Source organism: Leopardus geoffroyi, chromosome X (genome assembly GCF_018350155.1).
Source record: "Leopardus geoffroyi isolate Oge1 chromosome X, O.geoffroyi_Oge1_pat1.0, whole genome shotgun sequence".
NCBI classification, from domain to species: Eukaryota; Metazoa; Chordata; class Mammalia; order Carnivora; family Felidae; genus Leopardus; species Leopardus geoffroyi.
The window spans coordinates 82,746,984-82,764,519 of record NC_059343.1 but is presented as its reverse complement, the minus strand read 5'-3'; the positions used below and the strand labels follow the sequence as shown (position 1 = coordinate 82,764,519).

At 35.4% G+C, this 17,536-nt stretch overlaps 1 protein-coding gene across 8 annotated transcripts in view; it reads left to right on the top strand.

The window, feature by feature from the left end:
- The window catches only part of ZMAT1 (zinc finger matrin-type 1), a 38,611-nt gene that overhangs the window by 834 nt on the left and 20,241 nt on the right, over positions 1-17,536 (top strand). For 6 of the 8 annotated variants that reach the window (XM_045471257.1, XM_045471255.1, XM_045471260.1 and 3 more), the window contains exons 2-3: positions 8,302-8,382; positions 15,534-15,640. In XM_045471257.1, coding sequence (XP_045327213.1) covers positions 8,302-8,382; positions 15,534-15,640 — 188 coding nt within the window. The remainder of the gene's footprint in view (positions 1-8,301; positions 8,383-15,533; positions 15,641-17,536) is intronic. The other 2 variants (XM_045471261.1, XM_045471256.1) reach the window with 1 other exon arrangement.

Sequence of the window (17,536 nt, the reverse complement as noted above, 5' to 3'; positions counted from 1 at the left end):
GCAGTGTAGAAACTTTGAATAGGATATTTAGAGAGGAGATTAGGAATTTGGGGAGGTTAGAGTGTATACATGAGCTTTAAAGTAGGAGCTGTTAGATTTTAGGGTCATAGGGTCCGATGGAGGGGGTTGTGCTAAGAAGAGAGTAAAGGAAGTGTGGGAGAAGCACAGATTTCAGATACCACATTGGAGAGTTTTCTTTGGCTATTTGAGGGTGTGACCTTGTAGAGCAAGGTTTAGGGACCCATCTTTGAGATGGTTTTGATTTTAATAAGTGCTGTTGTACCTACCAACACATACTACTCCTAACATAAAAAAGAGATTTCTTGACTATTTCAGTATAAATGCTATTTAGTTCACACAAATACTATATACTAGTAAACAGCAAACTGTAAAATTTGCCGTTGAGATTCATTTTAAAGCAGTGTTTCGAAATGCTTCTTAGGTTGTTGAGACCAATTCCACTACAAAAGATCGCAGTAAAGCGTTTTGCCATCGTAAATTTTGTAATTAATTTCCATTATTTGTGTTACCTTATATTGCTAACTTGCCTCCAAAGTGAACGACGTGGACACCAAAATGGAGTTTAAGTTCCTTTTCTTTAGAACCCCCCATTAAAATTAGCCCATAAAAATGATTTTCTCTTCACATTCTTAAGTGATATATCCCTGTGTGCTATTTATTACCTTTCACACCTTTCACTTTGGGGGAATGGCAAAGCAGTAAAAAAATCCTTTACAATATTTGTCATAGGCACATGACATAAATGCCACTAAATATGGAAGTTAGAAATACACTGCGATATGGTGATGTCTTTTTATTTATTAACTCTCTTACTGAAGGCAACCTTGGAAAGATTCTACTGTCTTCAGTCAGCCTGGATTTGTACAGTTGTTTCGGGATGAAAATATGAAACCTGGATTTTTGTTTGTTTGTTTCTGTACCAAACTTTCTGTGTAACCGGAAAGAACGAGAGAACAGTTTTATAGGTGGTCAAGATCACAATTCAGTCTGGCTCTCATGGCCTTTTCACAGTAAGGTTTAGGACCAGTATCTCATGCAGGAAATGGCTTTTTGCCTGTCTCTGTGACTGGATTGGTTATAGTATTTTTTAATTTATGCAGGTATTAATGGCTTTAAGAAGTATAAATTCATAATGTAGCAACCATACCCTGTCTACACTATTACTAACTGACAAAACGAGGAGAGCTCTAGCATAGAAGTCTGGTGCAGTGAACTTAGGTTCTGTTTATCCATTAGATTTTGTGACCCTGAACAGATCACAAACTTCCTGGGTTTGGGTTTTGACATTTCTGAAATAGAGGTATTGAACCAGCCAGACTCTTAAGGTTGATTTCTGGTCTGACAGTATGAACCATGATTTTGCAGTTCTGCTTTGATACATACTCTTAATGACATTTCCATGGCTGTGCACTAGAACAGTAATTCATAAGCCATAAGAAACTTTGACCATAGTTATCACTTGACATTCAGTGAGTAATTAAATCTGTGTTGTTAGTGTTGAGACAATTTACTAAGCTATGAAAAAAAAATATAATTGCTACCTAAAAATTATCTCTTACTATTTCATTTTAGGTAAATATCCTTAATTATGTGTTCACTCCAAACCAAAACTTTTACCTTTCCACCTATCGAAAGATAAATATGTAATATAGTACACTGTCCAAAGCACTATTACATCGTAAAATATTTTTGTTTGGATATTTCTAAAGACTATAAATGGTTGCCAGTTATAAGATACTGGATAAAAGAGAAGAGAGAAAAATGTTTCTTGATGGTGTGCCAGTATCTTTTGCTTTGTTTTTTTTTTTTTAAGCCCTGGTTAGGAGATTACTCTAAAATGTGACAAAGAATTGTCAAGATTCCAGTTGTTATAAGTATACTCCAGATAGAACCATTAAAAGTCGTTTAATAAAGCATTTGGTGATCTTTTTTCAACTATAGCCAACACTCCTAAGGATCTCATCTGTCTTGGGGTTGGTAATGAGCAAATGACAGTGGAGATTAAAAATTGCCAAGCAGGGAAGATGAGAAGTTTCAAAAGTTACAACTGGAAAATTGGGCAATAAACTTAAAAACAAAACAACAAACAAAACAAATGCCAGGTGAATGGACATATGACAAAACATACCTGCCTAGAATTCATGGTAAAGGGAGTCATGAGATTTTGTAGGACACTTCATGTTTAATGGCTCAAAAAAGGAATTTTCACCCAATATTGATGTTCCAATGTAATCATAGTAAACATCAAAACAAAAATAAACAAAAACTCTCTTGTTTGTTTACCTCTTCATTTAAAAAAATAAATTATTAAGTGAATTCTGTTTTAGATTGGAGGACATGCTGGCTTTTTCTTTAGTTAATAATCTATTTGTACAGTAATTACCTAACAATTACCTTTGTCTCCGTATTATTCAGTGAAGTTTCAAGTCCATCATAAGAAAACCTAGTTAATGGCCTTTCCTTCATTTATTCGAGAATTGTTTATTGAACTCCTGTGTGTGTGTCACTATGCTCAGTGATGAGGATACAGTTGAATTAGACACAGCTGTGTCTAAGAACTCTAGATTAAAGAAGTCAATAGTATTGCTTGATAGTGAAATTATAAAATGAATAAATAAATAATTGGGGAAAATTCAATCTTAAATATCATTTGTCAGACTCTTAAACTATCAGGGCCCTCCCATTGTTTATTATAAGTCTGCATTCTACCCATGGTGTCTTATATATTATAGGTACACTAAAACACATTATAAATCTAATGTTGGTATCTAGGAAGGAATAATTAACAAACTGTTAGAATTAACATTTATTCTTTGCATTTGTTAGGGTAGGAATGTCTGGAGAGAGGTTAATGACCACTTGTTAGTTTCTGATCTTCTGTCTCTATGTGTCTTTAGGTGTCAATATGTGAAAATATTGACTAAGCCTGCCCCTTCATGTATTAATCACATATTTCTTTGGATATGAACCTTGATTCTTTTCCATCTGAAACCAATCTTGGAGATCCATTCACATTTACTAACCTATTGGAATGAATGGCATGGTGACTTTCTGATGCAATGTAGCTGTCATGGGATCAAGTAAATTAGTGGATTTACACAGGACTTGAATTCAGTTTGTAACTTCACAAGCAGGCAGGACTCCAGAGCTAACTAGCCACAGAGTGCTTATAATTATGAAGGTCACATATTTCATTTAAAGACAAAGTAAATATTAAACTTATAACTAGTATTCCCAGTTATTTTATTAATTACATTGCATTTTGTAATTATTAATATGCTATAGGAAAGCCTTCATTATTTTTTATTGTGAGAATCTGTGTAAAACACCCAAAACTTGCTAAACTTATAGGTCAGGTACTAATCTTATAAACTGAGAAAATAAAGATACTAGATAGCATTATAACTGGGTGTTCATAATGCTTACAGGTACACATCTGCACTTCTAGCACAAATAATATTTCTGAAAACTCCTTAAATGGGTTGTGACATTTAGGGGAAACAGTGTTAAAATACCTTGGCAAGGTTAACATGGTCCATTTTCCACTATAACTTAGTGTTGAGCTCTGTTCATCTTTCCTTTATATGAATGGTATTAAAAGATCACAAAGGTCGGAGCTCCTGGGTGGCTCAGTTGGTTAAGCGTCCAATTTGGGCTCAGGTCATGATCTCACAGCTTGTGGGTTCTAGCCCCGCATCAGGCTGTGTGCTGACATCTTAGAGCCTGGAGCCTGCTTAGGACTCTGTGTCTCCCTTTATCTCTGCCCCTCTCTCTCCCTTAAAAATAAATAAAATGTTTAAAAAAGTTTAAAAAATTGCAAAGGCCAAGTCAGCTATTTAAAAAATTTATTAATGATTTCTTGGATTTATAAATCTGTGACTGAGATTTATATTATCGCAGCCAACTCTATTGAGTTTTTCATTCTTGTCACTTTATTAAAATAGGATGCAAAGACATGAGAAAGAATTAAATATGGCCTTTTGTAGCAACGTGGATGGAACTGGAGAGTGTTATGCTAAGTGAAATAAGTCATACAGAGAAAGACAGGTACCATATGTTTTCACTCTTATGTGGATCCTGAGAAACTTAACAGAAGACCATGGGGGAGGGGAAGGAAAAAAGAAAAAGAGAGGGAGACAACCAAACCATAAGAGACTCTTAAAAACTGAGAATAAACTGAGGGTTGATGGGGGGTGGGAAGGAGGGGAGGGTGGGTGATGGGTATTGAGGAGGGCACCTGTTGGGATGAGCACTAGGTGTTGTATGGAAACCAATTTGACAATAAATTTCATATTTAAAAAATAGGATGCAAAGAGTTTTTTACAATGTTAGATTTTTTTTTTTGCATCAAGATCAGTTGGACTATGCAATTCCCAACTCAAAAAAGCATTAAAGCAGTTAATAACTAGTTATTGCCATAAACATCTGATGGGTTATCTTGAGGAATAAATTTGGTGTTTGGTACAACTAAATCTAATTGTCATGCAAGTGAGATTCATTTTATTAAATGTAGCCATTTATAGAGTGATCTAATTTGAATAAGCTTAAATTTATCAGGGTAGCCAAGTAACATTTAATTCTAGTGAAAGCAAAGTTCTCTTACTTAGAACTGAAGGATGTTATAATCTTCCTTTCCTCAGAGATCCTGTGTGGTTTTTAATTTCGTTAGCAAGGGTGGACCAAATTGTAGGCATAGACTCATCATTTTTGTCTGACTCAAGCCATAATTGTTTTTCTTTTATCACAAAAATGTATTTCATCCTAAGTTGTCTGGTGTTATCTAGTAGTATTAGGAAAAAGTTTCAAATAGGATAATTTTGATTTCACACTCAATTGCACTTTTGTATACAGAGGTTAATGGTATTTTATAAAACTTTAGCATAATACAGCTATTTGGAGTAGACACAATCCAACAATGGTCTCCACAAAAATGAGTTTCTAGGAAGTAAATCCTCTTTGCTTTTTATATCATCAAAGGCAGGTACTCTGGAACAAGCTGAATTGAATATTTTTATATCAACATGGGGGATTTTAATCCATAGAATGTGAATTATTCGTCCTTACATTTGCGTTTCACTTACTTAAAAACATCTCTCAGCTATTACTAATGCCTCTCCTCAAACTTCTGGAACTTTTTCATAGTCCAAATCTACCTAAATCTAGAATCATATATTTTAAATTTTAGCGTTCCCAATCCTTTATTTCCTATAATCTCTCTGGGCCTTAGCTTCCTTATTTTGAAATGAGGACATTAGACTAAATCAGCTATAAACTAGAGGCAGTTTTGCCCCACAAGGGACATGTGTTAATATCTGGAGATATTTTTTGGTTTTGACAACTGGAAAATGCTGCCAATTTCTAGTTGGTAGAGGCTGGGGGATGCTGCTAAGTGTCTTACAGTGAATGGAACAGCCCCTCATAACAATGAATTATCTGGCCCAAAGTGACAATAGTGCCAAGAGTGAGAAATGTTGGACTAGATTATCTCTAAAATTACTCTGATCTGAAATAAACTGACTATATATAATACTAAGTAAAAATTTCAGCTTCTGAATTAGTAAACGAGCATATTTTATCAAGTGACTTTGTGTGCCGAACATTTTTTTTTTTAATTTTTGTTTCATTTAATATTCACCACATCCTGGGAGAGACAGTATATTTCTTTACTTTTTAGATGAAAAAACTGGCTCCAAGTGGTTAAATAATTTGCTGAAGGGTATATAGTTAGAGATCGAGATGGGATTTGGATATGTTTGACCAACTCAAAAGCTTATTTTTTTTCCCTACTACCCAGTATTATAGGTCATAGTTTTTCCCCCCATTCCAAATTATTATGAAAGCTTTGCTTTCTCAAGTCATGTAAACACTTCTTGTAGGAAGGAAATAAAAAGACTAAACACTTTCACTAATAGAAATTTAGTTGGTTCTCTCACTAAAGGCTAAAGTCATGTATAAATATAGTAAAATTGTAGGAGCACTAAATACATGAACTTTCTTCTCAGATCCTGTTTATAATTTGTCACAAAACCACTCTTTGATTTAAAATAACCCTCATAGGGGCGCCTGGGTGGCTCAGTCAGTTAAGTGGCCGACTTCGGCTCAGGTCATGATCTCGCGTCCGTGAGTTTGAGCCCGGCGTCGGGCTCTGTGCTGACAGCTCAGAGCCTGGAGCCTGTTTCAGATTCTGTGTCTCCCTCTCTCTGACCCTCCCCGTTCATGCTCTGTCTCTCTCTGTCTCAAAAATAAATAAACGTTAAAAAAAATTTAAAAAAAATAAAATAACCCTCATAATTGTTATTCAAGAGAGGATCACTTAGTTATAGTAGCAAAACAAAGGTTTATTACTTACGCATTTTCCTCTGAGTGATGGGTTGACTCTGGAGGGGAACTCCCCTTCAGGGAGAAGAAGGTGCTTTTGTCTTTTATTTTAACACTTTCAGTATTTTATTTCTTATTAAACTGCCATTTTAAGTATTTTTAAGTGTGCAACTCAGTGCCATTAGGTACATCCACATTGTTAGGCAACCTTCACCCCTGCCCATCTCCAGAAATCTTTCATCATCCCAAACTAGTACTCTGTACCTGTAGGTCATAGTTTTGTTATATGACCATCTTTCTCCAATCTAAAGAACTTTATGAGGTGTCTAATTCCTGTAAAATAACATATTTATAAACTATGCTTAATTTTTTTAACAGTTGGCAACCTGAAGAAGTGTACCATTTATTGTGACCACAGAGGACAGCATTGCAAAGCAGTTTTACTCTCTTACACTTTGAATATAAATGGAACCATGCATTAAACATTGGTTTTATCTTTTCCATATCCTGTCGGTTTAAGCCTTTACTCCTTTATCAGCCTTAGGTTCTCTTCCCATTTTGAACCTAGTTTTCGATAGTACTTTCTTATTCCTCATGGCTTTTTTTAATGTTAAAACACAAAGAAATGTTATCAGCATGAGAAGCTCCTGTATGTTTCAAAGACAGTATATCCCAGTCCATATTTGAGAGCACAGCATTGTATCATTAAGATCTCGCTATCAAGCTACCTAAACCGGGCTTTGATTCTGAGTATAAAATCTTGTTCCCCTATCCATATTTTTTTCCAAGTTTATGATGGCATAAAATCCAAATATGTCAGGTAATAAAGAACAAGTGAGAAGTACTATGCTAGGAATATTAGAACAACATGTCTATGATTAACTGGGAGGGATTTAAGTTCCCATGTTCAAAACTTTATTTGCTACAGATGAGGGATGAAATCACACATCACAGCATTTAATTTAGTCATTTGATATTCTAATGTGTAATCTATTTATATTTTTAGCCATAGCTTTCCTAACTTATAACTAAATGAGATTGAAAGATGCAGGACCATTTGCCATGAATTTGTTGTATTCATTGTCAGGAAAGAAAACTGAGCCACTTATACCTATATTATAACAAAAATAATACTATAATTTGCTTAAAGCAATTTGACATTAGTTATGATGACTAAAACATTATATTTGGTAATAGAAATTCTGTGTATGTTTTTGCAAAGAAATACCTTGGCGAGAACCAATTTTAGGGTTAGGACAAAGATAAGGAAATGCAGATAATGGAGGAGTAGGGGGAAAATATTAGGACCTTTTGAATTTTTAGGCCCTAAACTCTGTATAACTATATAGCTGTTTAAAACTTCAAATCATCTTTTGTGTTTCCTGATAGACTTATTATTTGGAAGCAGCTAAGATATTTGGACCCTTCTATAAGAATCCCACCAAAATTTTGCTTCTCTTTGTATTTCTCTCTAAAATACAACATTTTGGGGCGCCTGGGTGGCGCAGTCGGTTAAGCGTCCGACTTCAGCCAGGTCACGATCTCGCGGTCCGTGAGTTCGAGCCCCGCGTCGGGCTCGGGGCTGATGGCTCAGAGCCTGCAGCCTGTTTCCGATTCTGTGTCTCCCTCTCTCTCTGCCCCTCCCCCGTTCATGCTCTGTCTCTCTCTGTCCCAAAAATAAATAAACGTTAAAAAATAAAATAAAATAAAATACAACATTTTTTTTTGGTGACTATCAACCCATATATGGTCAAGTACAAGAGAAACTTTAGAAATGGAAATCTGAAAGGTGGCATATGTTATTAATCATAAGCTAGTTAATAGCAGGGTAAAGACTGTCATGCAGTCTCTCTCATTCTGGTGCTTTTTAAAACTCTTACTGCTTTTGGAATTAAGAATCGGTGTGAAGCCCATATTTAACAACCAACCAATAAAAATATATTTGTTTCAAATTCTAAACAGTTTATGAAGAGAAAAGATGTGAAGAGAGTACAAAGAAGAAAAAAGAAAAAGGGGGAGATACAAATTGCCAAGTTTCTTCAGGTATTCATTCCTACCAGAACCAGTTCCAAAGACCCAGTTCTTTGTGAGAATACTTAACTTTAGTTCCTGGCATATAGTGAGTACACAATAAGCATTAGTTCCTGTTCCAGTCATCTTCCTCACAGCCAACATCATTTGTTCACATGACTCCTAATTTAGCATCTATTCCCTGATGTTTGCCTGCCTTCTAGGTCTTCCCCCTAAGACAGGCTGAAAAACATCTGCACTATCTATCACCCACCAATTACCTCTCCCACTTTCAGAATTTGCTATAGACCATTTACTTCTGAGAGTCCAAAAATCATGTCTCAAAAGTGGGGATAAGGATAGAGCAGAGTCCAAAGGAACATTTATTTAGCATCTCTTGTGAAGTAGACATGCATTTCTCATATATGCCAGACCTAGAGAGGAAGTTTCTCATTTAAGACTTTGGCCTTTTTAAAAACTAACTCTCAGGGATATCTTGGGCAGACTTAGATTGGAATCCTGGCTCTGATGCTTACTGTGTAACTTTGGACAAATTGCTTGACCTTTCCAGGCCTCAGGTATTACCTTTAGAAAAAAGTAGAGATCATCACATTCATATCAAATTTAGGGGAAATGCAGTTTGAAGAGAACTTGGCAGTGTGGGATACCCTCTGAAAAATAATACCCCATCATGTATAATTGTTGTCAGTAAGAAGCCACCTTCTACAAACCTCTTGTCTATAGTTTCAGGATCTGAAAAGATCTTGAGAGGCCAGAATTATTGGTAGAATCTAACAAATGAAACTTAAATGAGACAAATCTAAGTGTATATTGGGTCTGGTTGGGGATCCATAAAAATTTCTATCTATATAACTATGTCCTAGAGTGACAGTTTAACAGCTCCAGGTGAAAAGGAAGCTTGTATTTTTTTCTAAATTTTTTAATGCTTACTTATTTTTGAGAGAGAAAGAGAGACAGATTGAGAGTAAGGGAGGGGCAGAGAGAGAGGGAGACAGAATCGGAAGCAGCCTCCAGGCTTTGAGCTGTCAACACGGAGCCTGATGTGGGGCTCAAACCCACGAACTGTGAGATCATGACCTGAGCAGAAGTCAGACACTTAACTGACTGAGCCACCCAGGTGCCCCAAGAAGCTTGTATCTTTTAATTTTTTTCTTAAAACTATTATCTTTATTCAAGTTAAGCACAAATTTATTATCATTGTGGGGATGGTTTATTTTTATTTTATTTTTTACTTAAATTTTAGTGAACATTCAGTATAATATTGGTTTCAGGAGTAGAATTGTTATTCATCATTTACATACAACACCCAGTAGAAGCTTGTGTTTTACAAAAGTTAGCCTGTCATGAGTCAATAGTATGATGTGCCCACCAAAAAAATTGGTGAGGCTATCTTAGGCTATATTAATAGAAGAGAAACATTCAAAACAGAGAGGTGAATATACTTAACACTACTGAACTCTACACTTAAAAATGGTTACAGTGGTAAGTTTTATATTATGCATTTTTACTACAATAAAAAAATGAGGTGATGATCTCATCTTACTATTTTGTTATTGTGACCCCATTAGGGTGATTGTGCTTATGTTACACTTTATGAATTGCAGGGATTTAGGTAAACAGTGAGAGCACTGGACATTCAGCTGGATGACAGAGCTGGGATCAGTTCACTAAAAGGCTAAGGGGGGGGAGCAATAAAGATGTAATGGTTCTACTAAAATATTTGAGGATTGCCATTTTAGAAGAGGGATTATATTTACCATGCCTTCAAGGAATAGAACCACGACTAGTAGAAGCGCTAAGCATGGTCTGAGTCTGATCCCTGGACGAGTGTTGGAACAGTTTCACCCGTGAACTTGTAAAAAACTGTACATTCTTGGTCCCCAACCCCAGAACAACTGAATAAGAAGTTTGGGGATGGGACCCCAAAATTAATCTTTTAACAGGCTTTCCAGATGATTCTGATGCACAGTAAAGTTTGAGACCCCCTACTCTCCAGGAAAACAAATTTCCATTCAACGAAAATACACATGAAAATTTGGCTAGCAGCGATTCTCAACCTTCACTGTGCAACAGAATCACCTGGGAAACTTTAAAAAACAAAACAAACAAGAAACTATGATGTGAAACCACTCCCAGAGATTCTGGTTAATTGATCTGGAGTGGTGTCTGGGTATTGGTATGTTTTAAAAACAACCTAAGTGACTTTAATGCCAGGGTTCAGAACTACCTTGTGGAAGGTTGAACAGGATCACTAGGTAGGCTGTTCAAGAGATTACTTGGGGACCCTACTTAAAACTCAGATTCTTAGGGCACCTGAGTAGCTCAGTCAGTTAAGCGTCCGACTTCGGCCCAGGTCATGATCTCACAGTTCATGGGTTCAAGCCCCGTGTCAGGCTCTGTGCTGACAGCTCAGAGACTGGAGCCTGCTTCAGGTTCTGTGTCTCCCTCTCTCTCTGCCCCTCCCCTGCTCATTCTCTGTCTCTCTCAGAAATAAATAAAAACACTAAAAAATAAATAAATGAAACTCAGATTCTTGGATTTCAACTCTGGAGATTTATATAGATAGTGCCAAGGAATACTTCTTTTCTTTCTTTTTTTCTTTTTTTTCCAAAATCTTTTCAGGTTAGACTAAAGCAGTTAGCTTGATAAGTATCATTGTAGATGACCTGTATACCAATCAGCTTAGTCACCAAATAGGTATTAGACAGCCATTACATGTAAGGATCTAGCCTGTACTGTAGAGCAGTGATTCCCAACATGATTGATTATCAGAATTATATGGATTGGACTACCCACAGAGATTTTTTAATCCAGCATGTATGATGTTGAAAAACTGTGCATGTAAATTTGATGTGATACCCTGATTGAGAATAATTTTTACATGAAGATTTGTTCCTGAAATTTTGAACGCAAATTTAATAGTATTGAATTGATTGGGAAAGCATGCTGTTTAAAGAAAATTAGCAAAAATCCTCCTACGTACATTTTAATGTGCATCAACACTGCAGTATCTTCTTTTTTAATTTCAGATTTTTCTGCATTTCAGTTTTGACTTATTGAAGTCAGAATATCAGCACACTCATATTACACTCGGAAATAATTTGCCATTGACAAGTAACTGTAGGTGAATTTATTGAATTTAATTAAGGCCAAAACTCCACTTCTTGCATCAGGAATAACATTGTATAAGCTTAAATGTGGTAGATCTAAAAGCTCATCATATTCATAGCAAATTCTAATCTCAGAATTTAATGCCCTCTAGTTTTGACAGATATGCCTCTTATATCCATTCCTTCCTTTCTGTGCCTGCTGCCCCTCCTGAGGCTTCAAGCCTCAATGACCCATTCCTGCAACTGATTCCTAATTCATATGCCCATTATGAGCCACTTCTTTTCCCTTTTTGAATGCAAAATTCAATCCAAATGCCCTAGTGAAGACAATTATTATTTGGCCTCCTGGCAACCTTTCAATTATTGTCTTTCATATACTTGCCTCTCCCCAAGTACATTTATTCCAGTTTTTTTTTAACCTGAATTATATACACCTTTTAAATCTTAGTTCAGAACCTGTTCTCTAGAAAGCTTTTCCAAAAGTCCTCAGCAGGAACACACTGTACCTTGTGTTTTATATCACTTCTGACATTTCATATGGGGATCATAGTTTTTTCTATACACTTGCTATACACTTACTAAAATTACTAAATTGTAAATTCCTTGAGATTAGGAATTATTTACTTGCTGTGTCACTTCCAACATGTGGATAGTTATGTACATATAATAGAAAAATTCAAGATAAACTTCAAGTTTTAGCTCCACCAAATAACAGATGCGACAAGTAATTTTGATTGTACTAAATCCCTATTTTCTAATCTTCAGAATATGTGAAATGCCACTTACCTCGCAGATTTGTTTTAAGGACTATAGGGGTAAGCTGTTGTTTTATTTGACACATAGAAGGCCTTCAATAGATGCCCATTCTTTTTTCTTATCTCTTTCCAGAATCTACCATAGTACTTTGAAACTAACTTCAATAAATATCACAAAGCTAGGGGCGCCTGGGTAGCTCAGTCGGTTAAGCGGCCGACTTCAGCTCAGGTCATGATTTCACAGTTTGTGAGTTCGAGCCCTGTGTCGGGCACTGTGCTGACAGCTCAGAGCCTGGAGCCTGCTTCAGATTCTGTGTCTCCCTTTCTCTCTGACCCTCCCCCGCTCACACTAGGTGTCTCTCTCTCTCAAAAATAAACAATCAAAAAACTATTTTAAATAAATAAATAAATATCACAAAGTTAAATGATGCCTAAAGGCACTGATGACCTGAACAAGGGTAGTGTTACGGGAAATGAAAAGGAAGAGATGGATATGAAATAATGTTATAAGCTAAAATTGATATGAAATAGTGTTTTTCTGGGGAGAAGAAAGGCTGAGATTTTAAGCCTGGAATATTGTGCCATTTAATAAAGAAAAACAGACCAAGAACTTGTTTGAGGAAATGAGTCAAAGGCAGTACATCTAGGCAATACCATTCTAAAGAAAAAGGTAAAGGGGTGCCAGTAACTTCATGGGCTTCATGGAAATGATGTGGGGCACCAGTAATGAAAGTCTAGGTTAAAATACTCAGACTTGGTATTTCCAAATTTGAGTGTCAGTTTCGAACACTGAGTACTGAGACTTGGGGAAATCTCAAGTGTTACATTTTAGGAATTATTGAACCTCTAAATTAGTAGTTTCCTTTTGTCTTCTTAAAAGATACATTCCCTCCATAAGTTATATTGCTGACAAATGAAATATTTACTAGTGAAAATTTTTAAAGGGAAATTTGAAATCTTACCAGCATACTCAGATTGCATATAATCGTTAATTCTGAAACAAGGGAAGTCCTGAAATGCATTTTAACCTCTTTATCTTGCTGAGTTTAGAGTCAGAGTTAGATAAATCATATATATTCTAAAGCAACCTAAAAAATTAAATTCAGAGGGGATGCTATCTATATATTACAGGGATAAATATTTAACTGTCAATCAAGGCATTTCTGACATGTTCCTAATTACAGTTATTCTTTATTTTTTAAAGTATAATTAACATACAGTGTTATATTAGTTGTAGATGTACTATATAATGATACAACAATTCTTTATGTTTCTCGGTGCTCATCAAAATAAGTGTACTCTTAATGCTTTTTATCTATTTCACTCCTTCCCCCACCCACCTTTCCTCTGGAAACCACCAGTTTTTGAGCTGTATTTAAGAGTCTGTTTTTTGGTTTGTATCTTTTTTACTTTGTTCATTTGTTTTGTTTCTTAAATTCTATGTATGAGTGAAATGGTATGGTATTTGTCTGTCTCTGACTGACTTATTTAACTTAGCATTCTACTTTCTAGATCCATCCATGTTGTTGCAGATGGCAAGATTTCATTCTTTTTTATGACTGAGTAATATTCCACATCTGAGTAAGATATCACATCTTTTTTATCCACCCATCTATGGATGGACACTTGGGTTGCTTCTATATTTGACTGTTGCAAATAATGCTGCAGTAAACATAGGGGTGCATGTATCTTTTCAAATTAGTGTGTTTGTTTTCTTTGGGTAAATACCCAGTGGTGGAATTAGTAGATCATATGGTAATTGTATGTTTAATTTTTGAGGAAGCTCCATACTGTTTTCCACAGTGACTGCACCAATGTTGCATTCCCACTGATAGCGTATGAGGGTTCCTTTTTCTCCATATCCTCACCAACGCTTGTGATTTTTTTGTGTTTTTTATTTTAGCCATTATGACAGGTATAATGACACTCATTGTGGTTTTAATTTCCATTGCCCTAATGATTAGTGATGTTAATTACAGTTATTCTTATCTTGGACAGTTTTTTAAATAAGCCTTTTTAGTGCATACAGTGATACTGAAAATTAAGCTTAGTTGAAGATATCCAAAATAACTTCTAAAATAAGTATATTTAAAAGCTTTTTTAAGTTTATTTATTTTGAAAGAGAGAGAGAGAGAGAATGGGTGAGGGCTAGACAGAGAAGGAGAGAGAATCCCAAGCTGGCTCCATGCTGTCAGCACAGAGCCCGAGGTGGGGCCAATCCCATGAACCACAAGATCATGACCTAAGCTGAAATCAAGAGCCATATGCTTAACTGACTGAAATAGAAAGGCTTACATGTATTTTGCAAAAATTAAAACAAGATAATTGAAAAGAATAAAAGGTTAAATTTTCTCCCTTTGTTCCTTTTCTAACCCCATTTCCCAAAATTAACAACTTTTAAATTTAATTTATAACTTCTCATATTTTTTCTATGTGGTGTATATTTAATTTTTGTTAGTGTTGGGAATTTGATATATTTATTGTTTTACAATTTTTATCTATTTAATGTATTATTGGCATTTCTCCATAAATATGTGGTATCAGCTTATTCATTTAAATACCAAATAGCAAGTAAAATTTGATGTTTTGTGATTTATACCCTATAGATAAGCTAATAAACTTTGTCAGAATACATTGCAGCTGTTAAGAACTTTTGATAGAAGTGTGAACCTCAAGTGTAAATGCAGGAAGTTTCAATATGAGTTATTAATACAGTGAGAAACACTATAGTGTAATTTCTAGATGTTATTATATGTACATTATTTTATAGCTTTGAGGGGCTTGTGTGAGACGTGTTTGGCCAGATGAACATGCTAGTTTAAAAAAAAAAAAACAATGGAGGATGTTTGCCTACCATCAGCAAAGTTTGTGATTCCAAATGGTTTTTAGGTAACATTGGAGCCATAGCTCTAGACAGGTGATAGTCTTAAAACAATGCTTTTCTAAGAATTATCTGCTGTAAAACAAAATTCCAAGGCTATTTTTTTAATCCTGCCTTTCATTATTGGTGCCCTAGATCATTCTACGAATTTCATGAAGTTACTGATACCCACATAAATATAACTTTCCTTTTGGAATGGTATTGCTTAGACTTATCATACTAAATAAGTAACTCTTGCTGTATCAGACATTGGAAGCATACTTAATATACACATTTTATTTAAATTGCATACTCGTTAAGCAAAAAGCTATTACTGTAGCCTCGCAAGTACTCAGATTTGAGGTGACGTGAAATGAATGAAAATGATAACTTTAAGTATTAATTAATGTGTCTCACTTCCCTTTATTTTATTCATAGATATGACTTGGAATGAACAGGAAAAGACTGAACTTTTTACAGATAACTTTTGTAATATATGTGGAGTGGTGCTACAGTTTGAATCACAAAGGATTTCACATTATGAGGTAGGTTAAAAATAATGGGAATAGAATCTAATGTAGGCTTTAATGTGGCAGATAAACTTCATATTTTATCGTTTTTGGCTCTTATGAAAATCCTGTGAAGTAGGTGGAATTATTTCCCTTTGATGGATGATGAGACTGGCTCAGAGAGGGACAGTTACTTACTAGCTTAAGTTTGGGGAATTTGAGTCTAAAATCTTTTTGATTCCGAGCTTCTTTTCTTTTCTTCACACCATTCTGCCTCCCTTTGTATTCATCAAACCACTGTCTCTTCAAGTCCTTGTAGTAAATATAAGGGAAGCATTTTAAAGCTTGAGTAGGTAACTATTAATGTTAATCAAGGCATATTATAAAACTCCAGAGTCTTTGTGTACAGTAAATGAAGGCTATAAAAACAAAATGAACCTGTCTTGCATTTGACTTAGCCAACAGTTTTTTTTAATGTTTGTTTTTATTTATTTGAGAGAGATAGAGAGCCCGTGCACACACGCATGCACACAAGCACAGAAGGGGCAGAGAGAGAGGGAGAGAGAGAATCCCAAACACGCTCTGTGCTGTCAGCGCAGAGCCCAACATAGGGCTCAGTCTCAAAGTATGAGATTATGAACTGAGCCAAAATCAAGAGTCAGATGCTTAACCGACTAAGCTGCTCAGTTTCCTCTTAACCCACATGTTTTTAAGCACAGAACCATAAAATTCTAAAACTAGAAGAGGGAATGTTTAATGTTCTTACTCCTTTGGTTTACTGATTAGAAAACTGAGTACCAGAGGGATCATGATTTTTCATAGCATCATTGGCATGACTAAGCTTAACAATGATTCCTTCTTTCATGTCCAGTGTTCTTTTCTCTCATTTGGTGTTACCTCTCATTTCTATACAGTGAGCTATTGGATTTATTTCATATCTAAGGTCTGGGTTACTAAAAGTACTAGATAAATTTACTCTAAAAATATAATGACAGCTTTACTTTTTAAAACACATCTTGTCTTAGGGATGCCTGGTTGGCTCAGTCGGTTGAGCGTCTGACTTCGGCCTAGGTCATGATCTTGCTGTTTCCGAATTTGAGCCCTGCGTTGGGCTCTGTGCTGACAGCTCAGAGCCTGGAGCCTGTTTCAAATTCTGTGTCTCCCTCTCTCTCTCTGTCCTTCCCCCACTCACGCTCTGTCTCTCTCTTCCTCAAAAATAAAAATAAACATTAAAAAATTTTTTTAAAAAATGTCTCATTTTGTCCATTGCTAATATTATGGGTAGCTATATTTCCTTCTTACGTTGACTGGGATTCAATTACTGTAATGACAGGGAAATTTTGTTAGATGTGGATTGAGAGGACATACATTCAAGCTTTAACTCCATCACTGCTGTGTAACCCTGGGCAAGTCATTTTACCTCTCTGAGCATGTTCCTTGAACCTGCAAAATAGGGGTGGTAAAATCTCTCTTATTAAACATGTGAGAATTAAATGAAATCAAATATGTGAGAGTGCCTAGTACATCTTCAGATGCCAGAGTTCAAAGATTCAGAGTTAGTAAAGAGAGACACACAATCAAGGGGCTCTGTGATAACTGTGGTTAGAACCATTTGAATTTAAATGTGAAAAAAACATCTTTTTATGGGCTTACGAAGTACTATTCAGCATAGAAAATACACAAAATCATGAGAAAATCACATTCAGTTATAATTCTGTCACTTGTAGGTAACCATCACTTAACTTCTCTTTTGCTGATATGATTCCAGTATGCTTTCTGAACGTGCATACACACACACACACACACACACACACACACACACATCTTAACAAAAGAGAATTGTATCTGTTGGTTTTTACTTGTTTTTTCATATAAGAGCATATTCTGGACAATCTGCCCTATCATTACATCTTTTTATTTTTTTCTGTAATA